The 20,131-nt window shown below is 50.7% G+C and overlaps 1 protein-coding gene across 6 annotated transcripts in view; it reads left to right on the forward strand.

Moving 5' to 3' along the window:
* Positions 1-3,971, forward strand: part of SEPTIN9 (septin 9) — a 132,653-nt gene extending 128,682 nt beyond the window's left edge. For all 6 annotated transcript variants that reach the window (XM_031044815.2, XM_031044817.2, XM_034067425.1 and 3 more), the window contains 2 exons: positions 969-1,020; positions 1,879-3,971. In XM_031044815.2, coding sequence (XP_030900675.2) covers positions 969-1,020; positions 1,879-2,014 — 188 coding nt within the window. In that variant the 3' untranslated portion in view covers positions 2,015-3,971. The remainder of the gene's footprint in view (positions 1-968; positions 1,021-1,878) is intronic.
* The last annotated feature ends 16,160 nt before the right edge of the window (positions 3,972-20,131 follow it).

Here is a 20,131-nt window from a genome sequence, read left to right on the forward strand (position 1 = left end):
ATGTGTGGCATGTGCCTTCAGCACAGGGAGACCCCAGGACCCAGCCATGGCCAGGGACAGCTTTTGCAGAACAGTGTTATTTGTTAGTTTGCCATTCCTGCATGATGTACAAACCTCTCTGGGTAAAAAAAGAACTGAGAAGAGGGAATTTATCCTCTGGATTTAAACTGCAATTTGTCAGACAAATGGTGATGGGGCAGCACCCGTTGATTTTTCCTTCTTGCAAACACTCTTCCTTGCTCCAGGCCCTGTTCAGACACAGGTAGCCTTGTCAGCAAGAGCCCGTGTCCTTCCACAGCACCCCAGCCTGTGCAGCAGTCCCCAGAATGCCTGGGATGCAGCAGGATCCTCATGGCAAAGCTACAGATGAAAAACTCCTGTGTTCATGTCTGTTAAGCTCCTGCTGTCCCTTTCTCTGCCTTGTTTGGGGTCCACTTAAGCTTGTGTTGGTCCAAAGAGGGGTTTGTGCTGGGGGATGCTGCTGGGAGCTCCCTTGTTTGGTGGAACAAGGTTGCAAGGGACTGTGAATGCTCAGTCAGACCTCGCCAGCCACTTGGGCGTGCTGAGCTGGGGCAGGTACCTGGGCACCAACCCTACAGCAGCACAGGGGACTCCTGAGTCCTGAGCCTTGTAGCCCCTGAGGTAAGAGGAGAGATTTAGGTTAGGCATAAGGCAGAAGCTCTTCCCTGTGAGGGTGCTGAGGCGCTGGCACAGGGTGCCCAGAGAAGCTGTGGCTGCCCCATCCCTGACAGTGTTCAAGGTCAGGTTGGACACGGGGGCTTGGAGCAGCTGCTCAAGTGGAAGCTGTCCCTGCCCGTGGCAGGGGTTGGAGCTGGAGGAGCTTTAAGGTCCCTTCCAACCCAAACCAGGCTGGGATTTCATGATTCTGGGAAGTCCTCCTTACCCCATGTGGTTGCCACACTCATGCCATGGGTGCACGCTGATGGGTTTCTCTCTTTCTCTACCAGTGGAGAACACGACACACTGTGAGTTCGCCTACCTGCGGGACCTCCTTATCAGGTTGGTAGGACTGTCCCTGTCCCTGTAGCCTTTGGTCACCAGGTGGCATCCAACAGAAGGGGACAGCCCAGCCCAGCTTGAAGCAGCGGCAGCTTCTCTGCTCCTCCATTATCCCTCCATCCTTCCATGCCCTCCCAGCCTGCTGCAGCCCCTCTGGGAGGGGTGACCTCACTCAATGGGACGTGGTTTCAGGGACTTTTCTCAGCTATGGTCCTGAGCAGGATTGAGAGCTGGGTCAGGACAAACTCCAGGATTGGTGCTGACAGTGTGGCTCCAGCTCACCTACAAATAGCTGGAAAGCCTTTTGGCCTTTGTGAACCCTCACCAACCCTAGGTCCTACCTCCAGTCCAAAGACTGCATCCCATGACTGTGCCATTGTGGAGTCTGGGCAGCTGCTGGTCCCTCTTGACAGAAGCATCCCTGCCAGGGAATGGGAGGCTGAGCCCCCTTGCCTTGCTGGAGGGGACATTGGGCTTCTCCCAAATTTGGCTGCAAGATAAAGCCTCCACACACGAGCTGTTGCTGGCAGATAGTGGTGTGGGGCTACAAAACCTGATCCCAGGGACTTGTAGGACTGGGATCTTCCTAGATGGGTGTTATGCAGCCAGTGTGCCTGCTTACCCAACCACAGGCTGTTGATAGCAGTGAAGGCTTCTGGTCTCAGCTGCCTATAACTGCCTTTGTTTCCCTTCTGTGCCCTAAAGATAGCGTTAACCAGTAAAGCAGGAGGGCAGATTTGGGCTGGATGGGGTGTTTGAAGGCAGAGGTCAGGGATGTGAAGGTTGGGGTGGCAGAGGCTGGGCTGACCGAACCTGCACCCAGTGCAATGTGATTGCTCCCATCTCCCTTTCCCACAGGACACACATGCAGAACATCAAGGATATTACCAGCAACATCCACTTCGAAGCCTACAGGGTCAAGAGGCTGAACGAGGGCCAGAGCTCCCTCTCCAACGGCGTGACCGACAAAGAGCTGGTGGCTAACGAAATGTAACCTCTCGCTCCGTAGCCAGGACCTTGCTCGCTCACGCTCGCTCTTTCTCCCCTCTTCCCCCTTTATTTTTATATAAACCCCCTGCCACTGTCCCTGTCCCCCTCTCCCCAGCCCCTGCCAATGTTAACTGACCAAATAACTAGACGCTGTCTCTGTCGTGCGGGGCTCATCCCCCCCGCTTCGTGGCATGAGTTTTCTTCTCAGCCCCTGGTCCAGCATCCCTGGGCTGGGGACCGTGTCCCCGCAGAGGTCGGGCTCTTGCTGGTCCCCAGCAGCCGAGCTTGGGGGAGCAGATCCATGGGGTTGGGGTGCCCTGGAGCCCTGCCTGTCCCTCCATGCAGAGGCTCTTCTCCGTCCATTGAAGGCAAGAGCTTCTCCAGGTGAATGTCGCCTTTGGAAGCAAGGTACGGTGGTATGAAGAGAGCAAGACGGTGCCATCCTTGTCTGCTATTGCCTCCTCCAAGCCCTCTGCAGCCCTCTGGGACCTGCCAGCGCCCAACCCAACCCCTCTACCCTGCCTATATGCAATAAACTGGGAGTGCTTAGGTGTCACCTCGCCTGTCAGCGACCCCCGGCCCCGCAGAGCGACCTGCTTTGGGAGAAGTGCCTTTTCAGACTGTTACCTTGGAATAGGGGGGAGAGGGGAGGGAGGGCTTGCCTTGTCTGTCCTTGCAGCCTGCAGAAGGCCTGCGGCACTCAGCAGAGACTCCTCTTCCCTCTCCCTTGACCCACAGATGTGGCTGATGTCCTGGCAACACTTGTGTATTTATTTGTCATTCGGTTGGGTGGGTTTTCCCACCACAGGCTCACAGTATGTTTGTCCAAAGGGGGCTGAGAGTGGAAGGTCTCTGCAGAGTGGTGGTGGGAGGTGCAGGGTTGTCCTGTCTGACCCTTGTGGTTCTTGGGGTTTTCCCTATGTCAGAGTATTGGGTATGGTTTAATTCAGTTCTTGTTGTGGGGGAACCCCTGTGTGATGTGTGTACGTGTCACACGCTCCTCTCTTCTGCTAGCCCTTGTGTAAGGGGATGGTGCATGTGTGGACCTAGACCTGCAGCGGTGGGGTGTGCTGGGGCAGTGTTTGTGGGTGCTGCACCCCATGGTCCCTCCTCTGCCCCCCCCCAAACCACCTCTTTCACCCTGTAGGGGGTTGGTTAAATAGCACCATGGCACAGGTGTCTCCACCCCAGCTCACCCTTTCCATTCTCTGCTCCACCAGTCTCTGTATCTCCTCTAAGGGATAAAACTTCCTGCAAATCACTCTTTTGGGGGGGCAAATACTAAATTGGCAGCTGTCCCATCCTCTTGCACTGGAAGGTGCTGTGGAACCCACCTGATAGTCTCCATGAGGGTCAGATCCACCTTCAGGTGACTAGAAGGAGGGAGGAGGTTGCTCTCATCTCGGTGGGGATGCCCAGATGATGTTGCTCAGTGGAGGGTTTGCAGGGGCTCCCCATGCATGTTCCCTCCCAGCAGCCAAAGCAGGGGTGCATCGAAAGGAGAATCTACTCCCTCTTAATTCATGTTCACCCCACAGAAGTGAAACAGCTGTTGGGGAAGAACAACTCCACTTGCTGACTTGCTATATTTTAGCAAAAACCGAACCAAAAAGAGTGTATTAACTGAAGAAAAAAATGTATGTATTTCAAGTGTTAAAAAAGGGGAGAAATCTCTCATGTGAGGCACTTCTGCAGATGTCATCTTCAACTTCGGTTTTCCCTCTAGTTGATGCCTCAACCTGGGCCAAGCAAAGACCCGCTGCTTTCTCCTTTGTAACCTGAGTATTTTTGGGGGAAGTCAAGAAAGAAAGTGAAAATAATACAATAAACCCCCTTCATCCAGATCTATTAAAATGGCCTTTTGGGGGTTATAAGCATTATGACAAATTTAGTCCATTTTTGTATAAATAATAGTGTTTAATATGTATTTCCCAAAATAAATGTTTTGAATGCAAATAGGAGGAGGCTTGTTTGGAAATGTCTGTTCCCAACCATGGTGTGATCGCTGCTGTGTGGACAGCGTGGGGCTGGGGGTGATGGGACAGTCCAGCTCCAGAGCTGCTGTGCTTTGCTTTCCTTGGGGTGAGGGTTTATTTCTCCTTGACTCATCCTCCCTCTGACACCTGCCTCAGGTGCTCTGCAGAATGCTGGAGCTGAGCACCCTGGGGACCAGCATGGCCTCAGCATCCTTGCACATCCCAAGGGAGGCAGGAGGGTCCCCTCCCTTTGCTCTCATGGTGAAGCTGTTTGACTGCAGTATTTTCATTCAGCATGGATTGCACCTGGTCTGGGGGAGCAGCAGTTTGCCTTTCACACCAGTGTGGCTTTGGCTTCGCAGGGAAATGGTCTTCAACACCTTTAATGGCTGCAGGGATCGCCTTCGGATGCCCTTGGGAGTGGGCTTCACTTTGAGGACTTGTATTCCTGAAGCCACCTCTCTCCCTGGTGTCACAGAGAAGACCCTGTTCAGTCTGGTGCTTTAACCTGTATCTTACATGTCTGTTGTAGCCCCCTGGTCAAGTCAGTAGAACTCAAGTCAGCTGAACTCAAAAGCCATCTTGACAGCCAGCTCTAGGTGACCCTGTGCTTGAGCAAGGGGTTGGACCGGATGATCCTTTCCCTCTGGGAATCTGTGGTTCTGGAATTGTGTGAAAACAAACCCAACAGGACACAAGTCAGGCTGAGCTGGGTTCCTATGGGTGTGTAGAGCCCAGGACAGGATTAATGTACATTTTTCTTCTGCTTTTCTGCTGGCACCTGTGTTTCAGAGCAGTGAATCCGCTCATCTTGTATGGCATCCAGTGAGGTGTGTGGTAAGGTTTGCTGACAGGCCCCCCTTTGCCCCAGTGCTAAACCCATCCTTAGCAATACCCTTGTTTTGGTGTGTGCTATCCTATTGTAACTGGAGCCAGACCAAGGGCAAAACCTCTTGGGGGAGAGGGACTCAACATGTAGCAGTTACATGCAGGGACCATGGGGTTTGCCTCTGGACAATCTGCAGCAGCTTTTCAGATGGTGATTTTCTTGCACTGGTGGCTGAGGGTTTTTGCTGCTTTCCTCAGTTCTGGCATTTGACTGTGTCCATGGAGGCAGATGGAACAGAGCATGTTCCAGGCCTGGTGACAGCCTGAGAAATGGCTGGAGTGAGGGGAAGGCAGAATTCCCAAGCTCAGCAATAAGAGCAGCTTTTGTTCAACCCCAAGGAGGAGCTTGGAGGATCGGAGATCCATGCCTGGGAATGGTGCAGGGAATGGCTTCCAGATGTTATGAAGCCCTGAAGAGGTGGGGTTGGGGAAGGGAGAGCAGCAACACCAGATGCTCTGATGGAGCAGGGCTTTGGTGCTATGGGAAAAAGCCCAGCTGCAGGAATACTTTGCCATTGCAAATCACACTCCCCTTCCCCAGAGCCTCAGCTGTGGGGCCGGAGTGACCCTGGTGTGGGGCAGATGAGGAGGGTTTGGCAGAGCAGGAGGCAAGCTTGGGCTGCTCCCCCTTCCAGCACCCTCCTGAGCTGTCTGGAAGGGAAATTTGCCTAACGATGCTGTAGCTGACAGAAAGGGCCTTGCACTAATGGCTTATTGAGTGGCCTCACTTTAACAAATGAGGGAAATGAAGATGAGTGAGAGTTTAATTACTGAGCAGAGCAGAACAGAGCAGGGCTTTCCGCAGTGCCAGCACTGGCTCCTCTTCACTGGGTTGTGGGAGGGAGATGAGGACCCCCCAGCATAGATGAGCCCTTGGGGTACCTGGCAGCACTGGGGGACATGGCTGCTTGGCCAGGGTGGGCTGGAGGTGGGTCCCAGCCCCACCTGAGCAGCCCAATGCAGAGATCATCACCATGCAAAGAGGATGACTATAAATAATAAGAATAAAAGGGAGTATAAATAATTAAAGCAGCTCATCGTGAGTAGTTCCTGAAACGTCTGCCTGATTTAAAAACTAATTACTTGGGGGGTAATCACCACCAGAAGCGCATCTATTTACCCACAATGCTGCTCTACCCTCCTATTCCTTTCACTCGCCCTCTCCTGATTGCTATCCCAGGCGTCAGGGTTCAGACTTATCACTCGTCCATAGCACACAATAAACTCTGTTGTACTTGTCCATCTCGCTGATTAATAACATCATTGGAGATCTGTTCAGGGAGAAATAAATCCTCTCTGGGTAGGAGGCCAGGTGCTGGCTGTGGCTGTGTCCTGCCTTGGAGCTGGGAGCTTGCTGTGTCCTGAAGAGATGCTCTTGCTCCAGGGAGGGTCCCTAAAATAGGGCAGCTCCAAGTGACTGTGAGCACGGGGTACCCCAGGGGGATGTGTTATCACCGGCTCAGGATGAGCTGCTGGTGAGACTTCTCTGGACCCTCACTCTTACAAGCAGCCCACAGTGAGCATCAAGCCCTGAACTGGGCAGTGTGGGACCTGTCCTCATGGGAAATGTCTCCTTTTGATGTGCAAGCCAGGCTGGGGCATAGGCAGAGCTGCTGATCTCAAGCTTTAATTACTGTGAAGCTGCTGCACTGCAGTTGAAAGCCTTAGGTTTTTATTTGATCATCTTCTCTATGGCTGCAGCAGAAAGGAGGATTTGTCCCCTCCACCTCCACCCCTGTGCCACCTCCTCACGCCACCTCCATCACAGGGGTGCTGGCCCCAGCCTGGCTGCTCCTTCTCAAAACCACAGCAGCAATGTTCCTTCCATGCCCATGGCAGCTGACGTTTGTAACTTTGCTGTAGTTTGTATTTATTTGAGCTGGATCTGGTCCTGTACAAATGCAGAAGTGATTCTCAGCAGCAGCCTGCTGTAGGAGCAGTAGTGCACTGCCTTGCTTCATTTAAGGAAAAAAGGATAATTTATTCCTAACTTATGGGATTCAGGAGACTTCCACCCGCAGCCCACGATATTTTCTCATTAACATCACCCAGCTAAGCTAAAAACTGCAATTTCATAAGTCATTCTTCCTTCAAAGGCACATTACCAGCTTCCCAGGGACTCCGAAAGTTTACTGAGGCTTAAAGACATACCTCATAGCATGCAGTGATGTATCAAAGTCCCTCTTCTTATTACTACTGAAACCATCTCTTTGGTAAGTTTTCCTCCCATGAACATTCCCATACCTGGGAATAACCCTGTCAGGATGCATCATATGCATAGCCCTGCCCAGGATCTGGTGGTGATGGACTTGGGCATCCTGACCATGCCTTTACAAAGAGCAGCACAACACAACACCTGGGTCATTACATGCACTAATGAACCGATGTGCCAAGCCAGAGCCTCTTAGTGGGGTTCCCAGCACCAACATCTGTTGTAGGTGTGTGTGTGCAATGCAATGGGGGCTGAGGTGAGTGGTACTGGCCAGAAGGACTAGCACTGAGTCATCCTTTATCTAGAAGGGAAAAAGAAGTAAGTATTTAGCTGGAAGACAGAAGAAAAGTGATTGCTGAGTTTGTTGCTTTGCCCTCTGTACCCCTTGGGGCTCAGCTGGGCTGTGGGACAGTGCAACATCCTTTGGGGGGGGTCCAGTGTTAGAGCAGGCAGCAGGGATCATTGATTCACCATTGCTCTGAGTGGGAGCAATAAAACCCAATTGCAGGAGTCAGGCCATGGGAAGATTGATACCTTTTGTCCCTTATCCTCCCTCTGATGCTTCTCTGTAAATGACATGAGCCAAAACACTTCTTTTTTGTACTTTCTTTAGTGCTGGGGACTACCCACAGTGAGAGTGTGGGATGGAGGGGCTGGGATCCAGGGAGATGGATGACTGTGTGTGAGTTTCTTGTCACAAAGACTCATCAAGACTCAGGGCTCAGCAGCTATTTTCATTCGTGCACCATTTTTAAAGGTGGTTTCTTGGCTTTTTTTGTATATTTATTGTAAATTGGAGCTGAAAGCAAAGTTTACAGACCCCAGCTGTTAAAAATAACAAGAGTAGACTTTTAAAAGCCACGTCCTGAGCTAGCTTTGCAGATGACAATGACAGGGAAGCAGAAAGAGCCTCAGTCCCCTTGCGAACATCCTCATCACCTTACACTGTATTAGCCCAGGGCTTAAACTGTGGGGGAGCAGAGGCGCACGTGGTGAGCACTGCCAGCAGCATCCCCGTTCCCTGCCCTTCTCCTCTGCCACCAGCTTCAGAAGGAAGTCAAGATTAGCATCATATTCCTAAAGCAAAATCACACATCGGAGACCCTCCCTGGAGGAGCAGGGCTTTCCTCTCTAAATATCTGTCCCAATATGTTTAATTTGCAGATGAAATTAAGGCCAGGAAGAAAGGGAAGGCTGCCTTTTCATGTGTGGGCTGTCCAGCTTTGCCTTGAATATCAAAGTGAGATGAGTTACAAAGCACTGACTCGCTGGGATTATCTAAGAAACCTTGTAGGTCCCAAGTGACGGCGGGTCCGGGATCAAAAGGTGCGGTGCTTATGCACAAAGCCAGCGCGGTTCTTAGATCGGCCCCAAAGAGCCAAATCTGGGCTCAGTTTGCAGAGTTCAGGGATTTCCAAGGAAACAAGGAGGTAGGTGAGGAACCAGGAGAGGCTGGGCTTTCACGTGGCCTTTGGATTAAATATTAACCTGCTGCAGTGGGTTACGAGGATAAATATTGTCATTAATCATGTATGTGCTCATTATTCTGGTGAGAATAGACTGCTCGAGCTTCATCTGCAGGAGCGTTTTGACTCCAACCTCCCATTTTCTGCTCATAGGTTTCTGTAAACCAGCATCTTTTATGGTTTTCTCTCTTCAGAGAACTTTTTCCCACAAACACATTTATTGGTTTCAGCATTTTACCCCTTAAGCTTTGAAAGCATCAGGTGAAAAGACTTAGCATGGGATAGCCAGGCAGGAGAAAATGCACCTCTAATGTTGCTAAAACAGGGCAGGTGGAGCAGGGTGATGGTTCTGGGATGGCCAATGGGGGTCACAGCCTGATCTGATCAGGTCTTGACAAAGGGATCTGTTGCTGTGTGCTGCACTGAGCTCCACAGACATTCAATGTGGTGAGAGCAGAGCCCCAGAGCACCTGGGCATTCTGAATGGGATGTTGTTGGGAAGTGCTTATTAGCCAGGCAGAACTGCAGCTCCACTGGATCTGCACAGCTGAGAAGCAGCACAGGAGAGTGCAATGGGCCTGCATTGTAATTGCAGCCTGTTGATATTTTTCATGTTAGAAATAGTTGGCTCAAAAAGGCCTTTTTCATCATTCATTTCATGAAAAATTGGGATTTTTCCTTCTTGTCTGATTTTATTGAACTTTCAATCACTGTCATTTTCTTCAGCTTCTCTTCCCTCCTGGTTTGAGCTGCTCCTTTCAATTATTTGGTGCTTCCCTTTTTATTCCAGTCATTCTTTTTAAAGGCTTGAATAGAAGGAAGAGGGAAGATGGATTAAAATTTATACCAGGACAGGAAGTGGCTGCATGGCCGAGAGTCTAAACCCCTCTCATTAACAATGTTTAATGAGGAACAGAATTATTGAGCAAGCTGAGATGTCTGCAAATGACTTCTGAAACTCTCCAAAATGGAAGGGAGCTTATCTAGGAGAAAGCTGATGAATGAAGGGGAAAAGCATTTGGAAGGAGGCTGAAGGAGCTTCTCTAATGACCATCTGTCCCACTATAGAGATTAATGGATGTTGAGTAAAGCTGCCTCTGAGGGACTCATCTCTGAGTAAAGGTAAGACCAAGGATGGTGCTTTAGAGGTGCCTTCTGCACCCAAATAGACAACCCTATCCCATTGGCACCAGCTGTGTCCCTCTGCTCCTTCCCCAGTGATGGCTGCAATGGCTTGTCTCTATCAGCATGTGCAGAAGGAAGCACTGAACCCATTCTCAGCCCTATGGGACAAAAGAGATGGAGCAGATGCTGCGTGTGTCCCTTCCTCAGTGTTTGTGCAGTCTGGTGGCGAGGAGGAAGGGGTAGCCTGGAGGCTGTGCCAGCAGCCCTGGCTGGGGCACTTCCCACTTGAGGTTTGCAGGCTCTGGTCTTGCCACCCAACCCTGCCTTCCTCTGGCATCTTTGCTGTGTTTAGTAGAGTTGTGCTGCAGGAGGAAGCTGATTTGAAGCTGATTTGAACAGGTTGGTTTGCTTTTGTCAGCCAGGCCAGTGCGCTAGATCATACCTGTCAGCTTGGGAGTATGAGCAGTGTGGGCTTTTGTGGCACAGCGAGGTGAGTGATGCATATAGCACGTGGGGCTGTGTAAGGTTTGCTGGAGAGACAGAGCCCCAAACCTGTACCTGTGCTGTGATGAGGGGGCTCCTGTGCCTGCAGGGCCACTGTGATGCTCTGTGCTCCTGCTGCTGGAATGGGCAGCTTGGCTGGGCCCTGAGGTACCTCCAGGTGCTGCAACAAGTGCTGGTGCCTGCCTGTATCTGATGGTCACAGAATGCTCATTCTTGCTGTGCTGGTTATAGCTTGGCAGAGACTGGATTAATTGGTGGGTTTCATTCCTACTGAACCAGGGTGTATATATAGCAGATGGTCCTTTAGCAGCCAGAGCCTACACAGCTACACCTTTATTTAAGCAAAGCTTATATATACATATTTCATACTGATGTGTATATTTCACGTGAAGGTATATTTGATACTGCTATTTATTATTTTTGCATCAAGATTTCTGTGTAAAACCTGGTGTAGATGACGGAAAGCGTGTCTCTAATGCCATGTGCTCCCTTAATGCTGGAGTACTTTCTGAAGTATGATGATGGGAATAGAAGCTGGCCAGGACACAGGGCTGGGCTGGAAATTTTATTATATTATAGTTATATATATATATATAAACATATTTTCTATACATTATATGACATATATTTTATATCTATTATATAACATATATTTTATATCTATTATAGTTACAAGTACTGTATTTAAAAGATGTGCTTGGAGGATTCTTGTGCCTCTGTTTTGCTGCTTTTACCTGGGACACGTGTATCTGCTGCATGGCAACAAAATGGGTAGTTGGTTAATGCTGCTCCCTGTATCAGCAGGACGGGGTGGGTCATCACCCCTGCTTCAGGGTTACTGCCTTTCCCACCAGTTACTGAGGCTGGAGCTGTGACACCCCTCAGTACTGTCCTTCCTCTTCATGTCTGGGGCCCAACTGCCTGCAATCCGAATGGGTGTGCTTAAAATGAAGCCTGCTGACAGAGCCAGGCTGGGATGGGTGTGGGACAAGGCTGATGGGCTGCAGCAGTGTCTGGGCATCACACACTCAGGGCTCACCACGGCTCCCATCCTCTTACAAATGTGGTTGAGCTTGAACCACAGGAGCTGCATTGGTGGTGCTGAGCCCTGCACCAGTCTCTACAGAGCACTGTGAACATGGGCATGGAGGAGCTGTGATGGTCTCCACATCCCCATGCAGGCAGGGAGGGGATCTCTTCCTCAGGTACAGGCAAGGGGTTGCTGGCCCCAAGTGGCTTTGCTGGAGGATGAGCTCATCCCCATCCCTCTGACTCCTTTGGTGGTGAGGAGGGATCCAAACGCAGCCACCCTATTTTATAACTGGAATAAAGGCTCAAGAAAAGAATCACTCCCTGAATATCGTGGGGATGGTATTTTGAGTCTTTGCCTGGGAAACGGTCTCTTCTGATTCAGCTTGTTCAAATCATCTTAACAGTTCTTAGCAAGAAAAAAACCTCTGTATCCTCAAGGCAAGTATATTTGGGCAAAGCAATAAGAGAGACTTTCAGAGGTTTGGAGGTTACAGTGGGAAATAGCAGTTATTCCCAATAAGCAGTGTTAAATGAAGTGCTGCTGACAGTAGCCTGAGGCAGGTTCAAGAGTTTCAAGATTTGCAACTAAGAGATTAACTAAAATAGATGTCTTATTACAGGCAAGTTTGTATCAAAATCATTTAAAGTACCTTTAGATGCTGTAATGTTTTTCCTCCTAAGTGCTCACAGTATATCTACAGCTTCCTCCTGGCTTTGGGAACAAGCAACGAAAGGGCCCTTGATCTTGGTGAGCGTAAGACCCTCTGACGAAGGCAGGAGGACCCAGTGGATCAGCAGGTTCCTCTTTGATGGGAGGCTGCTTTAGCAGAGCTGCTGTAAACAGAGCAGACATCCTGGCTCAAGGCTCCCTCCTGTTCCCTCCTGGATGCTCACCTGTGTGGCTGGAGAGCAGGTACAGCCTGGGCTGGGTGCACCAAGCAGGGGGTTTTGTCAGCACTTTGGGTGTAAAACACCTCTGCAAGAAGAGCAGCAGCACTGCCCTGAGCTAGAACAACCCGGCCCTTCCTTTGAAAAGGCCACAGGATGCTTGGGAACACAAATGCTGTGTTTAGAGATGTAAATGATCAATGGGAAAATGAACATGAGGTGGCTTCAGGACATGGAACCGTTAGAACAAGTCCAGAGGAAGCCATGAGGATGACCAGGGGTTGGAGCACCTCCCATATGAAGACAGGCTGAGAACGTTGGAGCTGTTCAGCCTGGAGAAGAGAAGGCTGCGTGGAGACCTCAGAGCAGCTTCCAGCATCTGAAGGGGGCCTACAGGGATGCTGGGGAGGGACTCTTCATTAGGGACTGTAGTGACAGGACAAGGGGTAATGGGTTTGAACTTAAACAGCAGAGGTTTAGACTGGATCTAAGGAAGAAATTCTTTACTGTAAGGGTGCTGAGGCACTGGAATGGGTTGCCCAGGGATGTTGTGAATGCTCCATCCCTGGCAGTGTTCAAGGCCGGGTTGGATGAAGCCTTGGGTGTCATGGTTTAGTGTGAGGTGTCCCTGCCCATGGCAGGGGGGTTGGAACTGGATGATCTGAAGTTCCTTTCCAACCCAAACTATTCTATGATTCTATGAAATGGGAACAGCCATCTCCAGGCACCGGTGAACACAGAACATCTTCATCTGGATAGTGCCATCCATGCCAGGCCCAGAGTCCAGCAGCTGCTATCAATTCCCTGTCACCCTGCAGGACTTTGCTGAGGCAGGAAAATGGGTGTCTGTTATTTGGGTGGGATTCCTGCGCTCCAGATTTCTGGAAGCAATCCAAATCTGGGATGTCAGTGTGCTTTGGCAATAGCTCATCTCTGTGGAGATGAGCTGCAGGACCACAGTGCTTGTACAGCCAGAACTCTGGAGAGGGATGGGCTTTTCCCAGAGGGGTGCTTAAGGTTATCAGTGATTGTGCCAGGGATGTTGTGCAGGTTGATCAACAGGTCTGTGAGAGGAAGGCTTAGATACCTACAAAAGGCATACACCAGGAGTGATGAAACCAAGGAAATGACTGGAGATCCAAAGAGGTTTCCAACTATAAGGGGTCAATGTGCTGAAACTGGCCTGGCAGGGGCTGAGTGATGCTCTGTCTCATGAGGAGTTACTAAGGCTCGGGTTTACCCATGGGCAGGTGATATGAAATGCCGAGAATTCCCTGAGGTCTGGGAAATGGGAGAAAGGGAAATGGGTCCTTCTGTGTGAGGCCAGCTGTGCTTGAGAGGTGAAATATTGTTTCTCCTCCTTTTTCCTTGTGTGTTTCCAGGTTCTGCAGCTGAATGGCACTGCTGTGTCATTCAGTAAACCAGAGATTGCAGCTTCTCTTCATGTGAAGAAGGAAAAATGCCTCTGAGTGTCTTTGCAATCCACTCTCTTTGAAGAAGAGATGTCCCTCTAAGGAGGCAGATCTTGGTGCTGACCTGATGACAGTGCAGCCTGCCCTGTCCAGCGAGTGTGTAAGATGTCATTTCAAAAGCAGCATAAAGCAAATGACAGTAGAATTTGATTTTCTGTCTCATGTTGAGCAGGAGCTTCCTGTGCATGGGCAGGGTGAGGTGGCAGTGAGTGGCCTTACATCCACTCCAGTGCTAATGGTTTTGCCAAGGGATGTTACAAATGTCAGGTACGAGTTATAGCTCCTCTGAGCTGAGGAAGGGTTGGTTTTCCTTGTTTGATGGAGAGGGGGGAGCTGCATCTCAGAGAGGCTCTGGGCTCTATCAGCAGTCAGTTTTCCCTTTCAGTTCTATGGAGAAATGTTGTGCTTCTCAGGGCACTTTCACGAGCCTTTCCACACCAAGATCTAGCACCTTGTCTGTGTGTCTGCCCTGCTTATGGGGCTGAGAGTTTAAATGCACTGAACAGCTGGAATAACCCAGTCCTTGAGGCCTTTGCAGAAAGCAGGGGAGTCACCAGCCTTGTCCTGCTGAAGAGGACAGGTCTGTGCTGTGTGGTGGGGCTGAACCCAACATAAAGCTGAGCTTGGATCAGGCTTGATTTCACATATTCTGTATTGTCATTGCTGCTGCTGCTGCATTTATCATCAGTCCTATAGCACCTTGTGTTTTCATGTCTCCTGGACTCGGGTGGTCTGGTAGCATCCCTCCTTTCCCAGTGAATCTTGCTATCCTGTGAAGAGGCAGAGAGGCACTTCAGCAAGTGGGGGCCTTAAAATACTTGCTTTCTGCAAATATAAGGAGTCCAATTTTGTATCAAAATATCATTAAATTAGCTGCAAAATTAACTATTTGGAAGTCCTGTTTTATTATTTTTATTTGGAACAAAAGACAGAGCCTGGCCCTGCCCCACAGAGACCCCACAGTGCTGCTGGCAGTGCCTCTAGTCTGTGAGTGCTGGAAGCACCTCAGCTACTGCCCGAGGGCAGGAGATGAGTGGAGGGCTTGTCCTGTGTGAGTCCATTGCAGTGTTCAAGGCCAGGTTGGACAGAGCCTTGGGTGATATGGTTTAGTGTGAGGTGTCCCTGCCCATGGCAGGGGGGCTGAAACTGGATGATCTGAAGGTCCTTTCCAACCCAAACCATTCAGTGATTGTGTGAAATGCCTCTGGGGTGCTCCAGTGATCCCAGGCTGATGCTGTGCACATGGGATGCTTCAGTGCAGAGCAATGAGAGCAGAAGTGGATGTGCAGATCCACACTGCTGCCGGTACCATAGCTGGCTTTCTCCAAAGGGAGCCTGAAGTATTTAGGTCATGATCTGCTAAGAGAGGGGCAGCCTGGGGAGAGGCAGCTCTCACAGCCTTCATGAGACATCTCAGAGTCTGCCTTGCTGGATTTTGGCAAGGGAGACCTGGATGTAACAAGAGGATTTAAAAGTGGGAAATGTAAAACAGCTGCTTCAGTTGTAATCAAGCCAGAAACAGGGAGGAGGGCAAGGCCTGTGGGGGGTTTCCTTACAGACCCTGGCAAATGGGAAGCTTTCCTCTTTCATTTTACTGGGCATGAGGAAGGTCTCTGGGACCTTGGAATCCTGAACACGAGTCAGGAGAGCTGGGTCTGCACTGTGAAACCTCAATAGTGTTGTGAATTCAGGGAAGGGGCGAAGGGAAGTGCAGGGCTCTGAGAGGGATGTAGGAGGGGTTGGTGAAAATGGAGATGGTGAGAATTTGATGTGTCCTTGCCCAGACTTGTAAAGGCTTAAAAATACCCAACACAGCCCAGCCTGCAGGTGTGGGGGGGTGTCACAAGCACGGCTTGGTGAGTGCCCCAGAGCATCTCCCAGGGCAGCCTATGGGGCTGGAACTCACCTGATTGCACTGGGGGTGAGATGAATCCTTCCTGTTAAGGTTGGTTGTCTCAGCTAAGTACGGTGAAAGCCAAGGGTAACCCATGCAGGTCTGTCACACACGCACACAGTACAGCAGGAGTGTCCCTCCTGCCATCTCTGTGAGAGAGCTGCTGTGGACAGGAAGCCTCAGAGAGGGGCTTGTCCAGCTCAGGCCCTCTTTTCTGGCTATTGTCATCCAATGCTTTGGAGTAAGAGAGAAGAAGCTGTCTCCAACCTGCCTGGAGGGGAGGCTTGTCCTGGTTAGCATACAGTGGGGTTTATCCTTTGCATTAGATGGGTATTCAAATAATTTAACAGTGGATGTTCTCATCTTTCATATTCCGAAGGAGTTGTTTTTGTGGCTCTAATGCTCTCATGCCCTCAATAACGTCTCTGTGAGCGTGTTTCTCAGGTTAATTATGCATTAAGTTTACATAAGGCTTTTCCCTTTTTAATCAATTCTAAACCTGCTGCCTTCAGATGTGCTGAATGCGCTGACACTCGGGTGCTATCAGGGGGCTCACAGGAGTGCTGCACCCACCTTTCCACCTGCCGCTTCTGTTGTACACCCTGACATGTGTCCTCTGTTTGTCACCATGCTAAATGAGCACCCTTGGGACTCCTGAATTCTAAGACCTTGCAAGTAAGGGTTATGATAAGACTGCATAGAAGCAAGTTGGGTATCATTGTTCTTTCAAGGCAAGCATTTCTGTTTGCAAAGTAACTTGGCAGTCTTGTGTATTTTGGATTTAGGCATCCTGGTGTATAAGCCAAAGCTAACAGATATTAATTAGTCGGAGGACTGGAACTGTAATGAGTCAGTCACTCACATAGGGTGGCATTTTTCTGTTAAATACAAGTAATTGAAAGAAAAAGTTGTGTTGAAAAGCTCAATGGTAAAAGATGCCATATAAATAACACACTGTGGGTAGGGAGAGTTAGGAAGCCGAGGGGAGGAACAGCAGCCAGGTTGCTTGTGCAGCAGCTGCTGCAGTGCCTGCTATGGAGGAATTACCCTGGTAGCAGGGAAAAAGGAGTAAAGGAGAAATGTGGTCTTAAAAATCATGGTGGGGGGACAGGGAGTTGGAAGAGCTTTGCCAGTGTGTGTGGGAATGCACAGGGAAGTTGTGCCTCTGGAGGATCCCAAAAGGGAGGATGCTCAGGGCCTGGAGCACCTCCTGTATGAAGACAGGCTGAGAAAGTTGGGGCTGTTCAGCCTGGAGAAGAGAAGGCTGCGTGGAGACCTCAGAGCAGCTTCCAGTATCTGAAGGGGGACTACAGGGATGCTGGGGAGGGACTATTCATTAGGGACTGTAGTGATAGGACAAGGGGTAACGGGTTGAAACTGAAACAGGGGAAGTTTAGATTGGATCTAAGGAAGAAGTTCTTTACTGTTAGGGTGGTGAGGTACTGGAATGGGTTGCCCAGGGAGGTTGTGAATGCTCCATCCCTGGCAGTGTTCAAGGCCAGGTTGGATGGAGCCTTGGGTGATATGGTTTAGTGTGAGGTGTCCCTGCCCATGGCAGGGGGGTTGGAACTGGATGATCTGAAGGTCCTTTCCAACCCTAACTATTCTATGATTCTGTGATTCTAAGGCTGGTCCAAGAGGCAGTGATGAAGGTCTTGAGGCCTGCAGTGCATACTCTGGATTGGAGAAATTGTCCAGAGTCCTGAGAGTGCATTTTAAAGGGATTCCTATAAAACAGCTCCCAACCCATGATCCCATTGAGGATCATTTCAGGCTGAATTTTGGATGGAGAAGAAGCTCCGTGTGAAGCCTGTTTGGTGGCTACATTAAACACTGGCACAACCTGGGAGGCAGGGATGCTTGGACACCAAGAGTCAAAATCAGGGATGAATCTATGGAATGGCCTGAAGTGCAGCCATATCTCTGGGTCATGGTCCCAGGAGTGTGTGTGTGATAGGAGGTAAAAACCAGCTTCTGGACTTGAGATATCTGGCAAGGGTGGCCCAGAGATGCCCAGAATGTCTCTGGAGCAGGGAATGACAGTGCTTGTTAGCTCAGGGGGTTCCCAGTGGGATCCACAGCTGCACTTCTGCGACCCTGCTGCTGGTGAACCAAAGCCACAGCTGCATCACCAGCAGGGCTGTGTCCAGAGGCAGGAAAGAGACTGGAAATCACAGCCAGCCCACAGGAGCAGGGAGTCCTGCAGTGGGGAAGAGCTGCTGTGCTGAGCACTTCCCATTGCAGAGGGGCTCTTGCACCCCACAGTGACCCAGTTCCATGTGCTCTGATCCGAACCGGGCTTGGTAAGCAGGTTTCCCATGGAGGTCAGGGTCTGTCCCACCTGGGCTGCTGCATCCCCACCTGAAAATTCACCTTGAAGCAGGCTGAGCTGCTCCTGGGGTTTGCATGATGGGGAATAGCTTATATGTGATGAAATAGCACTGGGCACCACAGTAATTGATGGGGTTTTAACCGTTTATTTCCGTTCTACATAACCTAGCTGTCTGTAATGATGGCCAAGTCCTTCCTCATCGCTGGGTGGTACATGTTGGAGACGGTGGGTGAGGAATGGAAACCAAAGCTAAACAATGCACTTTACCATCTTTTTTACTGTAAGAATCTTAATACATTACCAATCATCGGTGTAAACCATCTCATACACAACCCAAAAGCAGCATCGCTGGCATCAGCTGCTTCGAGCTTCCCCGTTAACCTCTCCAGAGCAAACCCTTCCCAAACAGCCATTTCGGAGTGTGCAAAATTGATTTCCTATTCGGCCTCCGCAGTGGGAGAAGATGGCGGCGCGGAGCCGCGGGCGCCTCTTCTGCTTCTCGGCATGTTCTGGAGATATCCTCTTCCCCCCTCACGTCTCGATGGTGGAGGACGGGTGGGTTTGGTGCTGGGGGTGCTGGTGTTGCTGCCTGGGCACATGGGTCCCTCCGGGTGCCTTTTGGTGAGCAAACCCAAGGATAAACAGATTTACAGCAGCCCCTCCTTGGGTGATTTCCACAGCGCAAGGACCCCCTGCCTCCCACCCCCTCCCTGTGCATCTTCTCTTAATTAATTAATACTGCATTCATCACTGCTTAATTCCCGTTTCCGTAGCACCCGAGCAGGGGGGCTGTGGGCAAGGGCGGGTGCTGAGGCAGTCGAGATCCGCTGTCTTAGTGGAGGAGCTTAATTAGCCCCCGTGACAATATGGGAGCATTTCCCACAGCTCTGGAATGGGGGTTTCCAACTGGTGCCCAGTGAACGCAGCCCCAGGTCCCTGTGCTGCTGGTTGGGGTGCGCCTGTGGGGAAGGGTGATCCTTTATAAAACAAACAAACATTCCCCAAACTGGTCTCTTTTGGAGCTTTGTGAAGGACAGGAGGCAAAGAGGTCTGGTTGGTGCTGGGGACAGGCAGGCTGGACACTGGGGATAGACCGCATTGGGCTGTGAAGGGTCTGGCACACACCTCTCTGCCTGTAGCTGTCACCATCGGCGTTGCAGGGCTCCTTTTCTTGCAGTGTTTTTACCTTAAACACAACCTGTTGGCACAGCAAACATGAACTGCAGTGGTGCTCTTAGGAGAACAGCATAACTTCTTGAGGGCTGTCTGTAAAGAAAGCCAATGTGCTTGTTGTCCTATTTGGGGCTTAGATCAGTGCCTTAATTTTGTTTTCTCAAGGTTTTTATCTCCCCATCTTTAACTCTTCTCCCCTCTACAAAAACCCCAAGGAGAAGCAAACCCTATGTGCCCCACAGCTCATTTCTCAGTGGGGTGGTGACCCACAGGTGTGTGTGCTCCTACCCAGGCAGATCCCACCTGCCTGGGCACCATGTCTAAGATAAGATGGAGGTACCCGGCACACGTGTGTGAGGAGGGAAGGGAAGATGGAGGGGGAACAAAAGCAGCAGATCCGCTGCGGTGCTGGGCCGGGCTCCTTGCCAAGAGCGGCTGCGGCACACAGCCCCGGTTGGGGTGGTGGTTCCCCCCATTGACATGGCTGGCGATGCTCCCGCCTGCCCTCTCCTCCCCGGGGCATGAAGGTGTCTCTGGGCTGGGATGCTGGATGCTGTCTCACCCTTCCCACCGCTAGACGGGACCACGGCACCGGCAGCCCGATGCGCGCCTGTCCCGCGTGACTCGCATACGCAATGCAGCCATGCTTAACGAGCGTGAGTAATTATGCCAGGCGGAGGCTTGGGGTGCGGGGGGCGGTCGGGATGTGTGTGCGCATGAGGGTTGGTTTTGCTTGATGGTTTTTTTTCCCTTCATAATTCCCATCATTCCCACCCCTTTTCCTCCCCCCTGCCCAGTCCGTGGCATTGAAACTTGGCCACCTCCTTGGCGGTGGCTTTCGGGAGGGCCGGGGATGTGGGGGTCAGTTGGCACAGCAACTGCTGTTCGGGGACAAAAGGAGGCTTTTTTGCAGCGACAGTAGCAGCTGCCAGCCAGAATAGCAAATCCGTGCGACTTGGCACCACTCCAGCTTCCTTGAGGGTTGCAGAGGGATGGTATGTTGGAGGGTAAGACTAGCTAATTAATCTTCTGGCAGGGAACAATGTAATATCAGACAATTACAAAGACAGAATGAAATTACTATAGTGGGAAGGCTGGCATATGAATTTCTCAAAGGGTCCATCCCTCAACCCGCCGCTGTTACTTAATATGCAGGAAA

This window comes from Melopsittacus undulatus, chromosome 11, assembly GCF_012275295.1.
Source record: "Melopsittacus undulatus isolate bMelUnd1 chromosome 11, bMelUnd1.mat.Z, whole genome shotgun sequence".
Taxonomy (NCBI): domain Eukaryota; kingdom Metazoa; phylum Chordata; class Aves; order Psittaciformes; family Psittaculidae; genus Melopsittacus; species Melopsittacus undulatus.